Source organism: Ursus arctos, unplaced genomic scaffold (genome assembly GCF_023065955.2).
Source record: "Ursus arctos isolate Adak ecotype North America unplaced genomic scaffold, UrsArc2.0 scaffold_20, whole genome shotgun sequence".
NCBI classification, from domain to species: Eukaryota; Metazoa; Chordata; class Mammalia; order Carnivora; family Ursidae; genus Ursus; species Ursus arctos.
The window spans coordinates 55191991-55215444 of NW_026622875.1; the positions used below are offsets into that span (position 1 = coordinate 55191991).

Below are 23454 nucleotides of genomic sequence, written 5' to 3' on the forward strand. Positions count from 1 at the left end.
TTATGTCCTCCCTAAGATGTCAATGAAAAGTAGCAGAAATGAACAAGTGCAAATATCACAACTCACTATACTAAAAGGCAATAACAGATATATCTCTATATGAGTATATACAGATTTTTTAAAACATAGGATTGAACATCAGTGAGAATAACACATCATGTGACACAGATGATTCTTCAAATAGGCTGATGTTTCTGACCCAAACAAGAAAAGATCTTAACCTGGAAAGTGAGAATAGTTTAAGGACACAGAATTTCAGTGTGAGAAGTGATACCATAAAGGGTTTAAAATATAGAAACTATCTTGTGATGGGCTTTCATTTCATTAATTTTTTTAACTTATGAAATACATTAAACATACAGAGGAGCATAGAGACAATACAAGTAACAGTCATGTATCCAACCCAAGATTAAATAAATCTTCCATTTCATCAGAAGGGAAGATATATGAAGATATATATCTATTTAAGAACTTATGTAATAATTGACAGAAAAACATACAATTCTCCATCTTGCCTAGATCTCACACTAAGACTTACAGATTCAGTATCTTCTTACAAGTTCTTAAAAAAAGCTCAAGTTCCTAGACAACATAATGGTATCTGATGAAGTGAAGGGAAAATGTAGATAATATGCCATGTTGTATCTGACGAATACCATACAGATAAAAAAAAATACCACGCTGAACCAAGCAAGTACAAACTATAATCACTTGAATGCTGAAATTAAAAAGGCAAAACTTAAAGTTCAGTCCTGATTAAATGTTAGTTTAAAACTTACTCTTAAAGATAGCATTGTACTTGCATTTTGTTTTCACAAATAACCATATGAATCGGTAAAATATCTCACTTGTCTCTCTCTGTATCAGTTAGTAAAATAAAGAGTTCAATCTAATGACTTATGAGATTTTCCATTCTTCTAATTCTATTTCAGAGAAAGACTTAAGAAATCAAGAATATTTCTATGAGCTAAGGTAAGAAAATTTAAGATAATTGATTTAACTTACAACAAACAGTAACCTAGTATTTGAATAGACTGGGAAACCCCAAAATGGGTATGCCTAACCCAAAATTTAGAAAATTATGTAGCCATTTTCACATTAAGATTGCTGTAAAATAAGCAGTCTGTTTTCAAAAAGAGAATGAAGACATTATACAGAACCCAAGAGCCATAAACATCTTTAGTAGAATTAGAAAAGTAAGTTCTTACCATCCATCTTGTCAGAAGTATCCTCTTTGATGAAAGAGCAAGCAAAGAACAGAGGAAAACTTAGTATATTAGAAAAAAATGATTTTATAATCCCTAGAACATTATTTTTAAGAAGACAGAACTCATAGCACAGACATGTATAAGAAACTTGTTTTCAACTAAAATGTTCTAAGAGATTTAAACAAGATGAGGTTCCTTTGTGAGAAAAAGATACAAAAATAAACAAAGAATCGATAATGAGTTTGATTTTCACTTGCCTAGAGTGAGACATTAGTGAAGCCCATATCCCAACTTGGGACCCTTGCCATCATCAGGTAGACCTCTTGCTTTGGTCTTCTGAGTTTCTTGAAATCAAACACTCATCATAACCCCATTCCCCATTCTCCCCATTGGGAGAATGGAACTGGGAGAAAAAAACCCAGTAGCAACTGCTTTAAGCAACATACTAAGTTTAACACTGCAAGGTTATAGTAAGAAAAGTCTCTAATGACTTCAAAATCTAATCTCACAAGCACAGATCCACACTATCTTGATGCCACTGTATCTCTCTCTTTCTCATTATACTATGACTTCCCAACACCTCCAGTCTGATGTGTCACTGGGACTTCAAATTCTAAAAGCATAAAATGCAAAGATTTTCAGCTGCTCATCCTTTAGCAATCTACCACTAGACTGAGAGACTCTTGATTACAGAAGTATCTACTTCTGGATCTCCATCACCTAGTCGGGTGCCTGGCAAAAACTAAGTGTTCATTAAGTGTTTGCTGAAAAACAATGGAACACTCCCTCTGATCCATAAATGTTCAGCCATGACAAGCAAGGCTCAAAGTAGAAGAAAACAGAGTACACCAGTCACATGTGTATAAGAAAGCTGGTTGGGGGGTGGGGAGTGGGAAGAGGAAGAAAGAGAAGGAGAGAAGCAGAAGAGTGGGGAGGGATGAGAGTGGAGGAGAGGGAGAGAGACAAAGAAAGGAAGGAATAGAGAAATAGATTAGAAACAAAGAGAGGAAGAATGAGAAAATCCATTATCTAGGCCCTGGAAAGCACCAAAGGCAAGTAGTTCATTGTCTCTGAGTGTAAACATGGGCCAGATAAAGAGGACAGAGGGACACCTTTCCCTTGTGTAATGAAGTATATGTGCAATTCAAACCTTAAAGAACCCAAAGAAACTAATGAAGTCAATCTCACAGCACTATTATAGACTTTCTTACGAAAAAAAAAATTGTTACAAATTGCCTTCCTAGTTCACATTGAAACATTTCAAATATTGTATTTTTCTGATAATAAAAATAATAGATATTAACTATCACATTTTTATTTTTAAGACTCCAGATAAATAGGTTTTATATTGTTTTCCAGTTTCTTCCCCAATTAAAAAAAAAGATATAATTTATGTACCATAAAATTCACCTTTTTATATTATACAATTCAGTATCTTTAGTATATGAACAGGTTGCACAACCCTCATCACTAATTCCATAAAGTTTTCATCACCCCCAAAAGAAATCCTGTTAGGATTCACTCCCTATTCCCCTGACTCTCAGCCCCTGACAACTGATTTACTTTCTGTTTCTGTGGATTCGTCTATTCTAGACACTGCATGTAAGTGGAATCAAACAGTAAGTGGTTGTTTGTGTCTGACTTCATAATGTCCACCCACCTTGAAGGATACATTAGTACTTTTATGTAACGTACTCCTTTTTATGGATGAATAATATTCCACTCTAATGTACAAACATATCTATTTAACCATTCAGCAGTTGGACATTTGGGGTGTTTCCATGGCTATTACGAATACTGTTGCAATGAACATTCATGTGCACATTTTTATGATAACATATCCTTCATATTATCTTGGCTATACCAGCTAGGAGTGGAATTGCTGGTCACGTGGTAACTCTTGTTTCACTTTTTGAGAAACCCCAAGCTGTTGCCACAGCAGCTCCAATACTTTACATACTTATCAGCACTGCATGAAGGTTCTAATTTCTCCATATCCTACCAGCATTTGTTATTGTCCATCTTTTGGATAACAGCCATCTTTGTGGATAGGAAGTGGTATCTTATTGTGCTTCTGATTTGCACATTCCTAATAACTAATGATGTTAGGCATCTTTTCATGCACTTACTGGCAATCTGTATGTTGTCTTTAGAGAAATGTCTACTCAAATATTTTGCCCATTTTTAAACTGAATTATCCTTGTTACCAAATTATAAGAGTTCTTCATGTAATTGGAATAGAAGTCCCTAATTTCAGATATGTGATTTGCAAATGTCTTCTCTCCTTCTCTACGCTGTTCTTTCACTTTCTTGATGGTGCCCTTTGAAGCACAAAAGTTTTAAATTTTGATGAAGTCCAATTTCTCTATCCTTTCTCAGGTTGTTTGTGTGTTTGGTGTAGTATCTAAGAAAACATTACTTAAAAAATTTATACCTATGTTTTCTTCCAAGAGTTTTACAGTTTCAGCTCTTACATTTGGGTCTTTGATCCATTTTGAGTTAACTTTCTGGATATGGTGTGAGGTAGGGATCCAAATTCATTCCTTGGCAAGTGGCTATCCAGTTGTTTTAGCACCATTTGTTGAAAAGAATTCTTTCCCCACTGGGAAACAAACTGAGGGCTTCGGCGGGGGGTGGGGGAATGGGATAGGCTGGTGATGGGTATTAAGGAGGGCACATGTTGCATGGTGCACTGGGTGTTATACACAAATAATGAATCATGGAACACTGCATCAAAAAGAAAAAAAAAAAAAAGAACTTCTACTCCCCATTCCTTTAGCCAAGTGAGATCACTGATAAACGGATTCTGAGAACAAATCTAATTATTTACATAAAAAAAAAAAAGAATTCTTTCCCCACTGAATTGTCTTGGCACGCTTGTGAAAAAATCAACTGATCATAAATATATGGGTTTATTTCTGACCCCTCAACTCCATTTCATTGGTCTACATATCTATCCTTATGCCAGTATTATGGAGACTTGATTACTGCAGCTTTGAATAAGTTTTAAAATTGGAAAGTGTGAGTCCACCAACTTTTTCAAGATTGTTCTTTCTCAAAATTGTTTCATCTATTTTGGATCCCTTGCATTTTAATATGGGTTTCAGGATGTGCTTGTCAAAGGCATCTGGACTTTTGAAAGGGATTATATTGAATCTACAGGTCAGTTTGCGATCTTAACACGGCTAAGTCTTTATTTTTTTAAAGATTTGAGAGAGAGAGAGAGAGAGAGAGAGAGAGCAAGTGTGGTGGGAGAGAGGGAGAGAGAGAATTTCAAGCAGAATACCTGCTGAGCATGGAACCCAAGGCAGACTCAATCTCACCACCCATGAGATTACGACCTGAGCTGAAACTAAGAGTCAGATGTTCAATCGACTGAGCCATCCAGGTGCCTCCAGTATTAAGTCTTTAAAGAACCTGCATGTCTTTCCATTAATTTAGATTTTAACAATGTATTGTAGTTTTCAGTGAACAAGTGTGAAAACAAATATATATATATATATATAAAATTTTTGCCCTTGGTTCTCTGTCTCCTGGTTCCTGACACAGTGTTCCTAAGACCCTTATAATTTCCTAAATTATAAGAGCACTAGCAATATCTTTTTTTGTTCTAATATCTGGTCTTTGACCCTGGTACCTGACACAGATACCTTGACCTAAGACCCTTGTAATTTCCTGGGTGATAGCTGTGTCTTTTGTTTTAATGAGGTGATGGGCTCCTGGAGAGAATGGAGGCTGGTTCCCAGAAATATGAAAAGCCATGATTAGAAGCTTGGAATTTGTAGCCATTCTCCATCTTCTGGGAAAGGGAGAAAAGCTGAAGACTTGAGTTAATGACAGATCATGCCTATGTGATGAAGCCTCTGTAAAAACCCCAAAGTACAAGGTTCAGAGACTTTCTGGGTTGGTAAATGTACCAGGAGGGTAGCACACTATAAGTCCATGGGAACAAACACTCCTGTGCTTAGGACCCTTCCAGACCTTGCCCCATGTATCTCTTCATCTGGCTGCACATCCAAATCCTTTACAAGTCCTTTGTAATAAATCAGTAATCTAGTAAGTAGACTGTTTTCCTGAGTCTTGTGACTCAATCTAGCAATTTAAATGAACCTGAGGAGGAGGTTATGGGAACCTCTGATTTATAGCCGGTTTGGTCAGAAGCACTGGTGACAACCTGGATTTGCAACTGATGTCTGAAGAGTGGTGCTGGAGGCAGGCAGGGGCAGTCTTGTAGAACTGAGCCCTTAATCTGTGAGGTCAGTGCTAATTATAGTTAGTGTCAGAACTGAACTGAAATGTAAGACACCCAGCTGATGTAGGAGAACTGGTTGGTGTAGAAAACCAACAAATCTGATGTTAGCAGTATTGAGTGTAACAGGAGTGGTTTTTCCTAGAGAAGTTTTACACTTCTTTTGTATATTAATTCCTAAGCATTTTATTCTTTTTGATGCTTATTGTAATTGATACTGGTTTTTTTTTTTTTTTTTTGTATATTGATCTTGTATTCTGCGGTTGCTGAATACAAGTTCTGCCTTGCTGAACTCATTATTAAGCTCTAATAGTTTTTTTGTTGATTCCTTAGGATTTTCTCTATATGAGGTCATGTTTTCTACAAATACAGACAGTTTTACTTTTCTTCCAATCTGGATACATCCCATTTCTTTTGCTTGCCCTAATGATCTAGCTAGAACTCCATGGTTATGTTGTTAGGAAGGGCAAGAGTGAACATCCTTAACTTGTTGCTGATCTTGGGAGAAAGCATCCAGTCTTTCACATTAAGTATGATGTTAGCTGTGAATTTTTCACAGATGGTCTTTATCAGGTTCACAAATTTCCCTTCTATTCCTAGTTAGTTGATTATTTTTTATCATGAAAAGGTTTTGGGCTTTGTCAAATGCCTTTGTTGTATCTCCTGAAATAATCACGTGGTTTTTGTCCTTTATTCTATTAACAAAGTGTATTTAGTTGATTCATTTTCATATACTGAAGTAACACTGCATTCCTAGCAAAGTAATGTTTCTAATACAGAAAAGTTTTATGAAAATTAAAAGCACTAACCAACCCACTGTTGACATCTTTGTTTACATCTTAGTCTATGTATACCTATCTATGTATAATTTTATACAAAACAATGAAACTATCACATCGTTTGATAGTATCATTTCATCTTTGTTGAAAATATTTTATTTGTTAAAGGCTGCATAGTATTTGTAAGTACATATCATAATTTAATCCTGCCCCCTTTGTTACATATCAAGGTGGACTCTAATAACATCTATTATTAAAAATATGATGAATATTCTTTTTTTATTTCTTGGCATAATTATCTATAAACACTGGATTACTGGATCTAAATTCTGAACCTTTAGGAGCACCTGGGTAGCTCAGTCAGTTAAGCATCTGACTCTTGATTTTGGCTCAGGTTATGATCTCAGAGTTCTGAGATTGAGCTCTGTGTCGGGGTCTGTGCTGGGTGTAGAGCCTGCTTAACATTCTCTTTCCCCACTCCTTGCGACCCTCCCCAACCCTGCTCATGCTTGCGCTCTCTAAAAAATAAAAATAAAAAATAATAAATGAATTCTGAACATTTAAAAAAGCTTCATGAGTTCAATAATATTGTAATAACATTGTATGGTGACTATACTTATTGTGGTGAGCACTGAGTGATGTATAGAATTGTTGAATCAATATGTGGTACCTGCGATACTAGTGTAATATTGTATGTCAATTTTATTTCAGTAATAAAAGCTGAAAAGCTTCATGAGTATTACTAAATTGCCACTTAAGTGTTCCATGTTTAATTCACATCAGCACTTTTTAACCACATTCTTTATCAGCAGTAGGCCCTAATCCTAACTTTTTTGTTATATTTATAGCTCTTTCCATTTGTACTTGTTTGAGTCCGGCAAAGATTCCACATTTGTTCTGGTGTTTTGGGGAACAATTCTAATATACGTAGAATATTTTTCTATATAAATAAGCTCATGTATTTTTCATAGACTTATAAAACTTGCTGACATTTTAGCTTTTCTGGTAGTATGTGATAAAACTTTTTCCCCTTTAAGTTTTCAGCCACTAGATTTTATATTTTCACACTTAAGATTTAATAAAGGGACTTTCCCCTCATGGCTTTTTGGCATTTATGTTTAGAAATTCCTTCCCCAATCTGAAATTAAATGAATCCACAACTACTTTGGTTTCATCAAGTTGCTTTTCAACTCATTAGTCATCTGGAATACATTTTTATACGGTGTGAAAAATGGTTCTAACTTAATTTCATGCCAAATTGTAAACCGTGTGTCTAAACACCATTTACTGATTTATCCTCTCCTCACTGAATGTAGCTGTGCCAACTTTATCATGTACTACAGTTCACTCCAATATCTCTGCACTTCCTACTGTGTTCCAATGGTCTGCCTGCCTAGCGTTCTACCATTACTACCCAAGAGGAAGAAAAATGAAGCACAAAACAGAGATAAGCAATGTAAATATGCAGCCTCAAACTTTTAACGCTGATAAACATAGGGATGCCTGGCTCGCTCAGTTGAAGAGCACACAGCTCTTGATCTCAGGGTCTTGAATTCAAGCCCTATGTTGGATGTAGAGATTTCTTAGATAGATAGACAGACTACAAAATATTGATAATAAAATTGATAAACAGAAAAAACAAATTCCAAATATCTCTGGGAATACATGTTTAAACTTGGATTTTAATTAAGCTTTGCATTTTCCCCAGATCCCCCAAAGGCTTTAACTTCTTGGTAAGGGAACAGATGCTGGATACATGGCCAATGCCCTTCCCAACCCCCTTAGTAACCAATAGTTGAGTGTGGCAGTAGTACAGAGCTATGAAACTTCTACAGGCAAATCATGGAATCAAGAATTGTTCCTCTGATCAAGATGATTAGGAGGATAACAAAGGAAACAAGGAAAAAGTAGAAACAAGGCAGCTTAAAGACCAGGGAGAAAACAATGTGCAATGTCCCCTAATTAGCTGTCTTACCTAGTGATGCATAGGAACCTGGATTCAGGGCACCTGCACCTAACCGCCCACTTCGCACAGACTGCCCGGCAGCATGATGGGCCTTAGCACCAGCAGCAGCATTCACATCAATGTCACTGCGTGAACGCTGCAGGCTTCCTGGAAGGGAACTGGCTTTGCTGCTGCCTGCTGACACTATGGGAAACAAAGCATAGGTAACCCATGTTATTTAAATCACTGCAAACAGCATGAAAATTATATAAACCTGAAAACAACATGAGCTAATCCGTGATGACAAATGGTCAAAAAGGAAGCAGTGTACAAATTAACACTAGAAAGTACTTTACAGTATTTTAAAGTAAGAATGCTTCCATTTTATTCCTGTTACAACCACATCTTCTTGGACAATTTTCTCAACATTTCTCTGCCTCACTTTCCTCTTCCATAAAATGGGGGAAAAAAACCCACCTATCCTTTGTAAAATTCACAAACTGTTTTGTAGATGAAGAGATGATATTCATGACTGATTCATGACATGAAGCACTGTACATGATAGATGGCAGCACTGTTATTTTTTTTTACTATCAGAAAAATGCAATGAGTACTACTCCAGGATATGGTTATTCAGAAAATAATGCAGATTCTACCACTCTTAGGCAATGCAAATTAAGTCATTAAATTTCTGGTCTTTAGTTTTTTAGTTTTATGAAGAGTTTTATAAACTGTGAGTTATGATCCACGAATAGGCTGTGAAATCAACAGGGTGGGTCATGACCAGCACTGCAAAGAACTGAAACAAAAGAGAAAACAGTGCATCACAAGTAAGGGTAAGCAGTGCTTCAGGGAACTTGCATTATGCTATACATTAATAAGTATGTATATGTATATTGTATACACTACATTGTACATATTACGTGTAGTATATGTCTATAGTATACAAACACAGCTACAACATATATATGTGGTATTAGGTTTCCATGTAAAATATGCTATGACTCTTGCTTAGAAAGGCAGTTTACCTCTTCCAGCCACAGCTGATGGGTTTGCTGTAGACCATTTGGAAGAAAAAGGGCGACTGCAAGGTAATAAGAAAGACTTTTAGTAAGAAGATGCAATTTATTACTCCTCTCAAAACAATTAATGAAATACTACTGAGTTTTCTGAACAGTTTACTTCTAATTCTAATTTTCCTTTTACAAATCTTTTAGAACAGTCATTGTCATGTATCGGAGGTATCTGAGTTAGATGTGAAGCAAAAATGAAGTAACTAGCAATGAACGACTGCAAGCTCGACAAAGACAGGCAACCAGCTTGCTATTGTTCACTCTCGTCCTCAGCGCCCATTACAGTGCTCAGCACAGAGGATGCCATAAAGCACACTCCAACACTTGTACTCCAAGATGTTTTCCTTAGAAGGAGAGAGAGTTACCACCAGCACAGAGGGAATTTGGCATGACCAACGCCTCTTTCACCCAAGCCATAATGGCTGTGGCCACTGGCAATTCATGCAGTTATCTTGTAGGTCTCATACTACCTACAGCAGTGCTACTGAGCGTTACTGCATGGGATAAGAGAAACAGAGCTAAGAACTGCTGCTGAGGATAACACGATTAGAAAGCAAAATGGCTCAAATCATCTCAAAGAACCCACCATCTCCTTCAGTATCTTTTCTGATTATCTTTAATTATAATGCCATTCTGCAGCCCATAGATAAATAATACATCTAAGTATATAAGGGGGATTAGGAAAGTATATCTATAAACCTTAAAAGTGGGGGGAAGAAAGAAACAAAGACCCCAACCAGGTTAACATCAGGCTACTGAAAAATATTCCATAAGTCATTATTCTCAAACTGTAAATTTGGTAGTTGGTTATTAAACCCAGTATTGTATTGTTTTTATAACTGGCCCTTAAAACTGTCATTCTATGAGCCTGAGGCAGACCACTTCAAGGTTCACAGAACTTAAAGCTGTTTATGTTTAAAGATGTTAATATTGAAGTAAGATAAAATATCTTGTTTAGATACTTGCTGCTTAAAGTATGGCCCATACTCAAAAGCAAAGATACCTTAACCTAGGAACATGTTAAAAAATACAAAATCTCAGGCCCCATCCCAGATCTACTGAATTAGATTCTGCATTTTAACAAGATCTTTGGGTGATTCATAGGCATTTTAAAGTTTGAGCAAAGTAAATAAAAGTAAAGGGAAAAAAACCCAACAAAGCTCATTTGCAGCGAAGGTTTTATCACCAATTTAAACAGAAGTTTGGATAGGTTAATTATTCCTACAGTAATTACACTGAAATCGGATATCTGCTTTTATACTGAAAAATTGTAATCCCTGCATTTTGGTCCAGTACTCACATGACCCTGTGAGTGCTTCCTTGAGTCTTGTGCCCTAGCTTGCCTCACTTGCCTCACCCTGGTCCCACTCCTACATTAGAGAGCTGCTGAGGCAAGCAGCAGTCTTTGTGGGGTCAAAGTCCCAAAGGGGCAGGAATCATATAGAGGTAAGCTCACATTCTGTGAGGAAACCTGCAAATACCTGAGGCCACTGCTTGGGAGTAGAGATGGCACTAGAGATTTTAGCACCTCATAGGGCTAGAGGGATAGAAAATTAGAGTTAAGGCTGCCAAGGCAGCAAGGGTTTGAGGAAGCCAACATAATGATGAGAACAGAATTACACAGAAGGGAGTCAGATACTAGGGAGCCAAATTTCCCCTGAGGGATTTGCTAACGTTTTAAGCTGTGCAAAAGACAAGGCAGGAAAGCAGTGTGTTTCTACCAGTCACACAGTGCTGTGTCAGAGTTCTGAAGATGACTTCTGAATCCCCATTACAATTTCTCCATTATACTGCCCTAGAGAGGGGCTGCTTACTGTATGAACTATTTTGGGGGTATTAAAAAATGTATATAAATCAGTGTTTCCCAATATTTTTCACAGACATGAATATACAGAAACAAAATTTGAATCACTAAACTCTTCACCCCAAAAGAAGTTACACTAGCATGTAATCCAACCCTTGAGACACAGACCAAAATGTAGTACAGTTGACCCTTGAACAACACAGATTTGAACTGTGTGGGTCAACTTCTATGCAGACTTTTTTCAACAAATCCAGTACAGTGCTGTAAATGTATTTTATCTTCCTATGGTTTTCCTAATAACATTTTCTCTTCTCTACCTTACTTTATTGTAAGGATACTGTACATAACATATATACAACATACAAACTATGTGTGCATTGACTGTTTATGTTCTCAGTAAGGCTTCCAGTAAACAGTAGGCTATTAGTAGTTAAGTTTTGGGGGAGTCAAGTTATATGCAGACTTTCAACTTCCTGGGGGGTAGGCACCCTTATTGTTCAAGGGTCAACTGCACATTCCAGTTATCATTCTTTCAAGGCTTCAAGTGAAAGCAAGCAGATATTCAATCATCTAATTTAAGAAACTACAAGGATCTGGAGAGGAATAAATCAGTAATATCATTTATATGACCTTACTTGAGACTTTCCTGTGAGCTAGAGGAGGATCTGTCTGATTGTGGAAGAGACGCTACACTGCCAGAACTCTTCAAGTAAGTTTGAAGACTCTTCTGATAAGATGGCTCAAGGGAATTATACAATGTTTCAGCTTCACCAGGAAAGTGGTTTCTAAGACCCATATATGTCCTGTAAAACAAACAAACAGACAAACAAACAAACAACAAAAAAGGGGAAAAAGAACATAAAGTAATAGCTTTATATAAGATGTGTACCTTCAAGAATTAAAATGAGACCATATTAATATATCTACCACATATCAAGTGAATTTTAAAAAATATTTTATTTATTTATTTGAGAGAGAGAGAGAGAGAGACGAGGGGCAGAGGGGGTGGGAGAAATAATCTGAAGCAGAGTCCATACTGAGCACAGGGCCTGAGTAGGGGCTTGATCCCACGACTGCAAGACTGTGACCTGAGCCTAAACCAAGGGTCAGATGCTTGGCCAACTGAGCCACCCAGTCGCCCCTCAAGTGAATACTTTCTGAATTTAACAAATTTTGGTGGAAAGCCGGCAGGCTTTTGAGAAAAGCAGATCTCCGTTCAAAATCTGGCTGTGATCCTTACAGTTTGTGTGGCCTTGAGTAAACCCCCAAATCTCCAAACTTCTGTTGCCAATCTATAGAGATACCACCTTTACGGGATCATTTTCAAGTTATATGGTAATATATACCAAGTGCCCCACAGTATCAGGTACTTATTAGCACATTCTCAATAAAAGACAGTTATTTTTATTCATAACGAAAGTGAGGATGTTATGATGGAATAGGAATACTGATGATTATACAAATAATGATGTGAAGTCAACTACTAGCGATTTGGTACAGAATTTTTAGAAGTAATCTCTACACCCAACATAGGTTTCAACTTACAACCCTGAGATCAAGAGTTGCATGCTCTTCCAAATGAGCTAGCCAGGGGCCCCATATAGCCAGTACAGATTTAATGGGAAAAAAATCTTTCTCAAATTTACTAAAGAGCTAATCAAGTAGAATACTTGAGACACTTCTGGTATTTTCATTCTTCCAGTATAATTCCTTTCAAAGAAAAGATCCAAGTACATTTAAACTGTCACAAAAATACATCACAGACTTACTTTCTTGCCTCCACTCTGGCCTCAGCATCAGCATCATGAATTCCCTTCTTAATAGTTTCAACCAGGACGGCTGCATGTCTATAAAACAAAACATCTTATTTTTTTTAAAGATTTTATTATTTTTAAGTAATCTCTACACCCAACATGGGGCTTGAACACACAACTCCGAGATTAAGAGTCTCATGCTCTACCGACTGAGCCCGCCAGGTGCCCCAAAACACCTTTAGATTCATGAGTAAAACTATACTTCACCACAAATTATACTTACTACCTACGTTACACATCAATCACAAAGGGGCAGAAGAGATAAAAAGATTAATTAGTGCACAATAATAAATCTAAGATTTTCTCATAATCCACCCCACACATTTCATTCACATATGGTTTCCTCCTGATAAGTCAAACATTAAAAAGTTGAATATAATTATGTTTATAAGGAGTCCAGATGATGTATATATGTATAGTACTCACATTTTAAATTCTTAATGAATAAAAAAAAAAACCCTTTGGTGTGGTTTCTCACTTACCCACCAATGTAGAAATGATCTGCTAATAGTATGATTAGTTATGGTCTGACCTAACTGAATAGTAGCTGCCACAAAAGAACTTAAGGGAAACTTAGAATTATATCATGCCTACATTAAACAACAAATTATATTTTTTAAAAAATGGGCTATAAATAGATTTAACGATTTCCATGAAAATGGAAACTCAGCAAGGTATTCAATGTAAACGCAGGTATACCCCAAGCTTCAAACTTGGAATTACTACCACTCAAATAGCCAACTAGCTAGAGACCAACTAGCTGTGCACATTTCCCTCTTGTTCATCTCAGAGCTACATTAGACATCACCCAGTATATTTCTAACCAATGACACCTGACAACTGGCACAGAAAAACTTTCCAATGAATCTCTTCTCTATTTCCTTTGAAAAGAAGGGCTCTCCTTCTATCTTAAATCATTTATTACTTGATTAATTACACCTCAGGAAACCTAGGTTACTTGTCTGGAGATATGTCTTAAAATTTCTGCCCAATTTAATCTTTTATAACCCATTCTACTTAAGAGATCCTCACTCAAACAACAAATAAAGAAGAAAATCATAGCTGCACTGAATAAGAGAAGCTACACTACATCACAGCTTTAAGGGAAAACCAGTACAAGTAACTTTTAAGCAAAAGGAGAAATAATGCAAAAGTAATACCATCTACTTCTAAAGAACTGGTGACAATGGGGAGGAGAGGAAAGTAGGAAAGGAAGAGTCAATGCATACCTTTCCAATGAATGAGTCTGCCACTCTTGTAACAATAAATCTAAAAATTCAAATGAACGCCTGAAAAATAAAAGTTAATTACAACCAAGTATTATAACATTATATTAAGTTATATTAATTTAAATGTTAATTTGTTTCTTCTATAATACTGCATTATGTTTTTGGTCATCTTAACTGTCAAATACTTAACTTACTTTAAGGCTCCAACTATTCCTATGCTGAATAGTTCAAAAAACCTTCAGGGTTCCCCATGATTTTACCTTAAACTGTTTGTCAAATATAAAAATTTAATACATTTCATTTAATTTAAAAAATACTTATCAAACACCTACCCTGCACTAGAAATTGAAGATACACAAATGATGACCAAGAAAGATGGAACGGATCTCCCATTTCTGCATTTATTTTCTTTAATATGCATAATTTTTAATCAAGTATTTGTATCTTTTCTCCTAAGCCCTCTAGTTCTCAACTTCTTCAACTGTCTCATTCTTTTTGTTTTTTTTTTTTTAAAGATTTTATTTATTTATTCGACAGAGATAGAGACAGCCAGCGAGAGAGGGAACACAAGCAGGGGGAGTGGGAGAGGAAGAAGCAGGCTCATAGCGGAGGAGCCTGATGCGGGGCTCGATCCCATAACGCCGGGATCACGCCCTGAGCCGAAGGCAGACGCTTAACCACTGTGCCACCCAGGCGCCCCTAACTGTCTCATTCTTGAGTTTCTCTTCTTTCTTGGCATCAGATGACACAGTTCTCCCTTCTTTTTCTTCTTTTATTAACACATTTCCTCCACCTTCCCTTAAATAGGTGCTCACCTGGTTGGTGCTGATCTCAGCCCACTTCTCTTTCATAGTCTTTACTTGGGAAACAACATCTGTATCATCTGTACCCTTAGCTCTGACTATCGCTATGCTTCTCACATCTAGGTCATTATCTCCAGCACTGGTTCTTCAATTCAGCTGTTAAGTCAAAGTTTCAAGCAGTTCATGGTTGAACTGGACATCCCTACATAGGCGGAAACTGTCAACTCAAACACTACATACAAAAGAACAAAGTAATTCTTACCCTCTCAAATCCATTCTTTTAGCTCATATTATATAGTTTAGAAAATGAGAAACAGGGGTTTAAATTAATTTGCCTAAAGTGACAGGACCTAAACCCTGGCTTTCTGATTCCAGAACTCACAGTCTGAAGCACTTGATATCACCTCTTCATCCATATCCAATGATCAGATTTTCATTTCTACACCCAGAATCACTTGAATTATTTCCTGAATAAAATCTTCAATTAATCATCATCAATACAGCTCTAGTTCAGACCCCGCCCCTCTTACATAAGCTGTAAGAATTCCTACTTAATTAAACCAATACTTCTCACTGTCCCTTTTAAATCATTGGTCATAGCTGAAATAAAAACTAAGATGGATGACACTACCTCCTCACTAAAAACTGTGAAAGTATGGAGCAATGTCAAAATTTCTCTTTGTAGACATTCAAAGCCCTCTATATTCTGACTTCAACCTACTCCTGCCTTCACCACACACCCCCTGCGTCCCGTTAGCCTCTTTTCCTACTGAGACTTTCCATTTATCACGTGTTCTGGCTTCGATGGCCTGATGGCTCAGAAGCACTCAGCAAGCTTACATCTCTGCGTAGGTTACACCCACTCAATTCCCCTAGTTATTGAATTGCTCCCCATTTTCCAGTCAATTTTATGATGCATTTCCTGACCCTCTCTTCCCTGTCACATTCCTATTTCTCCAATTACCACTTTCCTCAATGTAAGACAGAGATTGGTAAACCTTTTCTGTAAAGGGCCAGACAGTAAATATTTTGGACTTTGTGAACCACCTACAAGTCTCTAGCTCATATTTTTCTTCTTCCCCCCTTTATAACCACTCTTCAAAAATGTAAGAAATAATCTTTGCTTGCAGGCTGTACAAAAACTAGACTGGTTGGACAGATTTGACTAGCGAGCTGTCATTTGGTAACCTCAGATATAAGAGACCGGTGATTTTAAACAACTATTGCCAAAACTCTGAACTGCTTAAAGGCAATAATGTCTCTTTCAGCTTCTTCCTAGCAGTCAAAGTACTTAAAATACATATTTATCAAGTAAAAAGAGAGTTTTTAAATAATTTTCTTTGTTACTCAAACAATAGTTACTGAAACAATAATGACCAAATGAATAAGAACAGATTTTATAAGCATATAGCAATAGAAATAATATCAAAACATGATCAGATAAGACTATAGCTTAAATTGTTGTGAACCAAACGTGTTTCATTGCAAATATAAAAAATATAGTTATTTTCTTATGTCTGCACTCTTGCAAAAATCATTTACGATGGTTTTTGAATAAAATAAATCAAGCCAACATAATTTTTAAATAGTTAAGAAACGGAAATCAAGAAAAGAATATGAATTCAAAAAAGATGGGTACATGTATCAAATTAGCATATAAAATATGGTACTTAAATGTCTTTATTTTTAAAATTATTTCTAAAATTTATTTTTATGTAAAGAGGTAAAAATAAGTAGGGTGACTAACATAACATAATAAAAATTTATTATTAAAAAATAAATAAAATTTCTTTTTAATTGTACTTGACATACAATATTGTATTAGTTTCAGGTGTATAAAAGAGTGATTTGACATTATAAAATGTTCACCACAATAACTGTAATAATGACCTGTCACCATACAAAGTTAAACAATATTATTGATTATATTTCTTAGTTGTACTTGACATAAACATCCCTATAACTTATTCATTCTATAACTCAAATTGGTGCCTCTTAATCCCCTTCAACCTATTCTGCCCATCCACCCCTCCCAGGCAACCATCAATTAGTTCTCTGTATTTATGAATGTTCATTTGTTTTGTTTTTGAAGATTCCACATATAAGTAAAATCACATGGTATGATTCAGTTTTGCTTTCTTTTTCTTTCTTTTTTGTTTTTTTAAGTAGGTTCCATGCCCAGCATGGAACCCAATATAGGGCTTGAACTCACGTTCCCTAGATCAAGACCTGAGCCAAGACCAAGAGCTGGACATTCAACCAACTGAGCCACCCAGGTGTCCCTGATTCAATTTTTGTACGAATGTATGTGTGATATATGTATGTATGTATTTATGTAAGTAAGTACTCTGAACACCCAACAGGGGGCTCCCAACTTATGACCTGGAGATCAAGAGTCACATGCTCTTCCAACTGAGTCAGTCAGGCGCCCCTGATTCTTCACAGTTTTCTTAAACATCAAATGTACAAATCTTGTTTTTGTTGTCTTTAGTATTGATGGTGACAGTGATGACATTAAAAAACAGTAGAAATCATAAGGAGAGACAGAGACTGACAGATTGACCTGATATGGCTATTCACTCTGTTCCAAACACTACACTGAATTCTACTGATGTGTATCTCATTTTAATGTCTATCTCATTTTATCCTAACAATTCTATGGGATCAATATCATTAGCCATCCTAACATATGTAGATAATGAAGTTCAGAGCAGTTTAAATTGCCCAAGGTAGGACAATCAATGGCAGTTGTAGGACTCTAGCAAAGGCCTGACTCTAGACTCCATCCTCTCTGAAGACTAGGCAACCAGTGGCCCAAAGAAACCAAAGCTTAATATGATAAAACTGAGAAACACGAGTGGTTAAAATGATCATTTCATTCCTTTTTCCTTATAGGACATAAGATAAAAAAAAAAAATTTACTAAGGTCTCTAGAAGTCAAGAAATTAGTGACAACTAATTTCTGCACCAGAATAAGAATTAAACATAATACAATATTAAAGCTATACTAAAATTTTTTTTCCCTCAAAACTTACCTTCTTACAGGAACTGATTTTGATGTGCAATTGCTTGTTATTAAAGGTATAAGTCTGGGTACATGAGTATGCTGAAAAAGATGTTTTAGAAAAGGTTGAAAAATATTGTCCATTTCATATAATCCCTTCTTCTATTTGCCTTACAACCAAGTATTTAGATATATTGGAACAGAACAAAAAAAACCCATAAAATCAGATGTGGAAAGAATTTAAAACTGTCAGTTTCCCCAATTAAAGTAACAGTAATAATGACATAGTTTCAGAAGGGCAGGTGTGGGTGAAATACTATATAAGAAAGAAGTTAACTGCGTAATTGCAAAGACCTATTAGGACAGTGTATTTTGGGAAGGGAGTACTAGAGGGAATGGGCATGCATCTGTCATGCTTTCTGAGGTGCCATGGCTACTGCTGGTGGAAACTAATAACTACTAAGTCATCAAAGCAAGTAACCAGAATGAATCTGCACACCTAACTACTGGGAATGCACTTGGAAATGGTGATTTTAATGTAACCTTCATTGTGGCTGAACCACAGCTGTCTAGAATTCAGGTAAAGTTCAACAAATACAATCTTTTTTTTTTTTTATTTTAAAGATTTATTTATTTGAGAAAGCGAGAGAGAGTGTGTGCCCGTGCGGGGGGAGGGGCAGAGTGAGAGGGAGAGAAAGAATCTCAAGAGGACTCCCTGCTGAGCGCAGAGTCCATGATACAGGGCTGGATCCCATAGCTGAGATCATGACTTGAGCTGAAATCAAGAGTTGGACACTTAACTGACTGAGCCACACAGTTGCCCCAACAGATATAATCTTCTGATTTTTATATCAGTAATTCTTAAAAACTCTTCTATAGTGAAGTAAACACTAAAAAGTACATAAGAGACAGAAGAATAAAATAGTAATCTAAGCATACATATTTGATGCTTCAAATATCCTACTCTTTCTTCTGAGCTAATGGTACAAGATGGATTACTTAGAAAGCCGGTTCTGACATGAAGTCTAGCATACAGGATATTAAGAAGTGCCCTTGGAATCAACACCTGTAGAAGGGAGGTGAAGGAAGCAGGAATTGGGAGATGAAGAAATCAATCTGATTCAGCCACAGGATATCTTCGCTAAAAGCCATTAGGGAGCTCTGGAGTTAAAATGGCCCTTTGGAGTAGTATGGAATTGGTTTAAAATGGCTAAAACCTTACACTTCCACCTCAATCAGTTACTGGATGTGGGTCATAAAGGGTAGGGACAAGACTTGGAAAAGGCAGCTCTCTGCAGCTGAGGCAATCCTTGAAGAGGAGGCTGCTAAAGGCTGTCTGCCAGTATTCCAGTATTGGAAAAACAAGTCTTTCACTGAAGGAGAATATTTATCACATCTGTGCCTGTTATAACTAACTCAACCAAAATAAAAGTGCAAACTTTTTTCAGCTATTACAGAGGAAAACCACCTATAGTCCTGAAGTTGTTCAAAACGAGAATTACAGAACACTCAGCATGAAAGGGCTCTGTGGACTTGTTTCCTACAGCACCCAGAAGAACCCATTCCCCAAACACTGCTGTGGAGTTAAAGCCCAAGGAGACTCCCCAGTCACAACACACCATATAGGTCTTACCCACCATCCTTTCCCCCTCTCTCATAACCTCCCCAAAACCCTACTGCTGATGAGCCCACATTCAACACAGTGGGAGGGATAGGGAGATACAGTGACCTATTACTACAACATATTCAGGGGGAGCTGCATCAAAGGAAAATAAAAAGTGAACCTCACAGTTACAAGTGACACATTTCAACTAAACACCAAGTCAGATGATTTAGATTTTAATGTTAATACATTTTCAGAGTCCTGGGATCAAGCCTGCATTGGGCTCTGCACTCAGTGGGGAGTCTGCTTTTGTCCCTCTCCCTCTGCTCCTCCTCCAACTCATGTGTGTGCATGCACTCTGTCTCAAATAAATAAAAAACAAGGCATGCAAAGATAAATATGCACCAAAAACTGGGTACACACTAAATCAAACGAATTACGCAGAACCAATTAAAAACTGGTTAGTAAGAGTTTACTAACAACGGTCAGGAATGAAAGAAGTAAAAAACTACAATTTTCAATTGCTGAAAATGAAAATGTTTTTGTTCAATTTAATGGTTAAGAGAAAAACAACATGAATGAGATAAAAAGTAAACTTTTTTTAAAATGTGAGGGAAGAAAAACAGAGGCTTTATTCTGGACCTGATCAAGAATAAGGAACTTCAAAGAAAATAAGAAACTTGTAAGAAAAAGCACAATGAACAGAAAACAGAAATAACAGGAAAAAAAACACTATTTCAAAATGGTAATAGTAAAAAACTTTGACCATACATAAAACAAAGCAAGGATTGTTAGGAAAATGAAATTGACAAAAATCTAAAATCAGAATTTGCCAGATAAAGTACATTTTAAAAAAATGAGACCATAAAGATTTTGAATAATATGAAATATCAGGCTAGATTTAGAGATGAACAAAGTACTCAATAAATAAACAAATTCCATATTCTGCAAGTACTAAAAGACTACCTATATAAATTTAGGATGTACCAGGACACAAACAGAATTCAAGGCATTCACTGAAGAAGAAACTGTATATACAAATTCTCTGATCAGAACGTAATGAAATATACTAAGGATGACAAGAGTAACAAAAGAACCGACTGAAAATGCAAATAATATCATTATGTAATTCAAAGAGGACATTGAAATGAAAATTACAAGTGATAAATATAATTCGGTAAATCTAAATCGCTGTGATGCTGCCAATGCCAAACTCACAAGAAAACCTACAGCCTTATAATATTAAATAAGAAAAACTGCACCAAATTATCTTAGGACATACCACAAAGATCTAGGAAAAAAAAAAGAAGCGAATACAAGTCAAAGAAAGGAATTAAGGAACTAAAAGATTAGAAAAAACTGAAGAACACCCTTGAAAACAATAAAACTAAAATCTGAAGCTTATAAAAGAACCATAAACAATGCTTCTGGCAAATGTAAAAAATAATAATAGTAGTAATAATAATAATAATATTGTAACAAGAAAAAATGGTAATAGAACCACAGTGGTAGAGACTTTTTTTTTTACTTAAGAGAATACAGTATACAACCTCATGACAAAGATTCTTAAAATCTATATGAAAAGGATATGCTGAGATAATACAAGTAACAATTCAAAAACAATTCAAAATGAAATACAAAAGTGCCCAGAGTCTAAAATACTAGAAAAGTCATTAAAGAACTTCCAAGGTCAGCAAGCCCGAATAATAATGTAAAAAAAAAAAAATATATATATATATATATATATAATAAAACATAAAAAGTACAGGAAATTCTATAAAGACTCATATATTAAAATGAATGCCAAAATCTTAACTGAAGTATTAGCCAGATGAATCTAGCAGTATCATGATATACAATGGCCAAAAATTCAGTTCATGAATGTACAATGGATAAATAAAAAGAGAATAATTTCTAAAGATATTAAATAGCTGATAAATAGTTGATAAGATTTCACATCTATTCCTGATCAAAATTTAGCAAAAATATGAACAGAAGGAAACACCCATAATCTAATATAGAGTATCCATAGAAACCCGCACCAAACATCCTATTTAAAGTACTCCCATTAGACTCAGACAAAACAAAGATCTCAATAATTCCTACTACTTTTCAATACAGTTACGAAGGTGCTGGATTTACAGAACCTTAAAAAAAAATTAAAACACAAAAGGATTCATAGCTTTCTAAATAGGCACTTGATTTCACTCCTGAAAAAAACCTGGTGCAGCAGTACTGAAACGAAACTTCATTTCTTTAACAGGAAAGAACAAAATGATCAAAGAAACTGAATAGGAGTTAAGAAAACAGACTCATGGACTTAATGGAAATTTATTATGTGAACATGCTGGCACTGCAAGAAAAGACTGAATTATACATGCCACTGAGTCAACTGGTTTTGTATTTGGGGGGAAAAATCATACTAGATACCTATACTTCACAAGGAAACAAAATCCAGTTAGATCTAAATGTAAGAAGCAATATTATAAAGTTTCAAACAACTGGATATTCTAATTGTGAAATGGGGAAGGTCATTTTAACTATAACAAAACCCATAAAAAGAGCATTGTCTCAATACACAAAAATTTAAAAGTTCTATATATAATAATAGCTTAAACAATATTTGAAGAACCAACAGACTGGTAGAAAATCATACCTACAACATCTGTAACACAGAATCAATATACTTATGATACATAAAAAGACCTTCGAAATCAGTGAGGAAAAAATGTACAAAGAGTATAAACTGGCAACCCACTGAAGAATTCTGAAAGGAAAAAAAATACCTAATGTCTCTATTAATCTAAGAAATGTAAAGTAGAATATGAAATAATATTTCATTTACCAAATTATAAGGCCTTTAAGAGACTGATAATACACAATGCTGGAAAAGGATGGAGAAAAAGGACTCCATAAACTTCGGGGGAAGAGTGGTGAGGTTCTCTTTAACAGAGAACCAATCTAGACATTAAGAAGAATTATATGGATGGACAAGGGAAGCTGCCCAAGTACACGAAGCTTAAAAAACAAGTTAAAAAATATTATTTATATATATGTAAAATAGAAATATGTTTATATTTTGTAATAAAGACAGTTTGTACAGGCATAGAATAGAAGTTTGGAAAAGTATATATTGAACGGCTTGAGTGAATTCAAGAGGGGTGATTTTTTTTAACTCTGTTTTTTGGGGGCACATTCAAGATATGGAAGATGAGAAATACTAAGAGTTTGCCTGTCATACCACTGCTTATAACAATTTTCTGTTTTACATTACTACCTGTAACATAATTACACACACACACACACACACACACACACACACACACACATAAGTACATGTACCTGTGTATACTATATTCTGTATGCAAGCATGTTTACTTGGTAACCTTCTGTATTACTTAAATGTTCTATAATAACTGTAATAACCATGTATTGCTTTTATTTCAGAAAAAGTCATTCAAAAGTGATTTTCCTTCGGGGTTAAAAAAAAAAAAAAGTACCAATGACTTATTTAAGTATATTGAAAACAGAGAGGGGGGAGGAGTGAGGGAGAAAGACAGAAAAGAAGAACCTACCCGAATGATGAATCTGATAGCCGCACATCCAGAAGTTGCCATGACTTTTGCACTATTGGGGACGAGATTAAAAAGTGTAGGTACAATGGCTTCAGCGCCATGATCAAATTTGTTTCCCAAAACTGTTGAAAGATGTCTACAAAGGAAGACAAAAAAATTTTTTTTAAAAATATTAAGTATAGTAGACTATATAATTTAAAAATATTCTTACTGAATTAACTTAAAATTTTTATTTTAACTACTTCTAATGGCAAAAAAACAAAAGAGAAAGGTAAGTGCAAATATTACTTCATTTCCTTGTTTTTCCTACCCTTTAACTGTCTAGTCCAAAGTTGAAATTTGGCATTTTACCATCTCTCTCTCTCTCT

General features: G+C 35.6%; 1 protein-coding gene across 43 annotated transcripts in view; it reads right to left on the reverse strand.

Annotated features, from left to right (window-relative positions):
- CLASP2 (cytoplasmic linker associated protein 2) overlaps positions 1-23454 on the reverse strand; it is a 175042-nt gene that overhangs the window by 74526 nt on the left and 77062 nt on the right. For 26 of the 43 annotated variants that reach the window (XM_044383246.3, XM_044383239.3, XM_044383235.3 and 23 more), the window contains 8 exons: positions 23087-23222; positions 17940-18010; positions 14102-14161; positions 12828-12905; positions 11694-11861; positions 9210-9265; positions 8212-8385; positions 1209-1232 (listed from right to left, as the gene is read on the reverse strand). In XM_044383246.3, the coding sequence (XP_044239181.1) occupies positions 1209-1232; positions 8212-8385; positions 9210-9265; positions 11694-11861; positions 12828-12905; positions 14102-14161; positions 17940-18010; positions 23087-23222 (767 nt within the window). The remainder of the gene's footprint in view (positions 1-1208; positions 1233-8211; positions 8386-9209; positions 9266-11693; positions 11862-12827; positions 12906-14101; positions 14162-17939; positions 18011-23086; positions 23223-23454) is intronic. The other 17 variants (XM_026496670.4, XM_044383243.3, XM_057315836.1 and 14 more) reach the window with 1 other exon arrangement.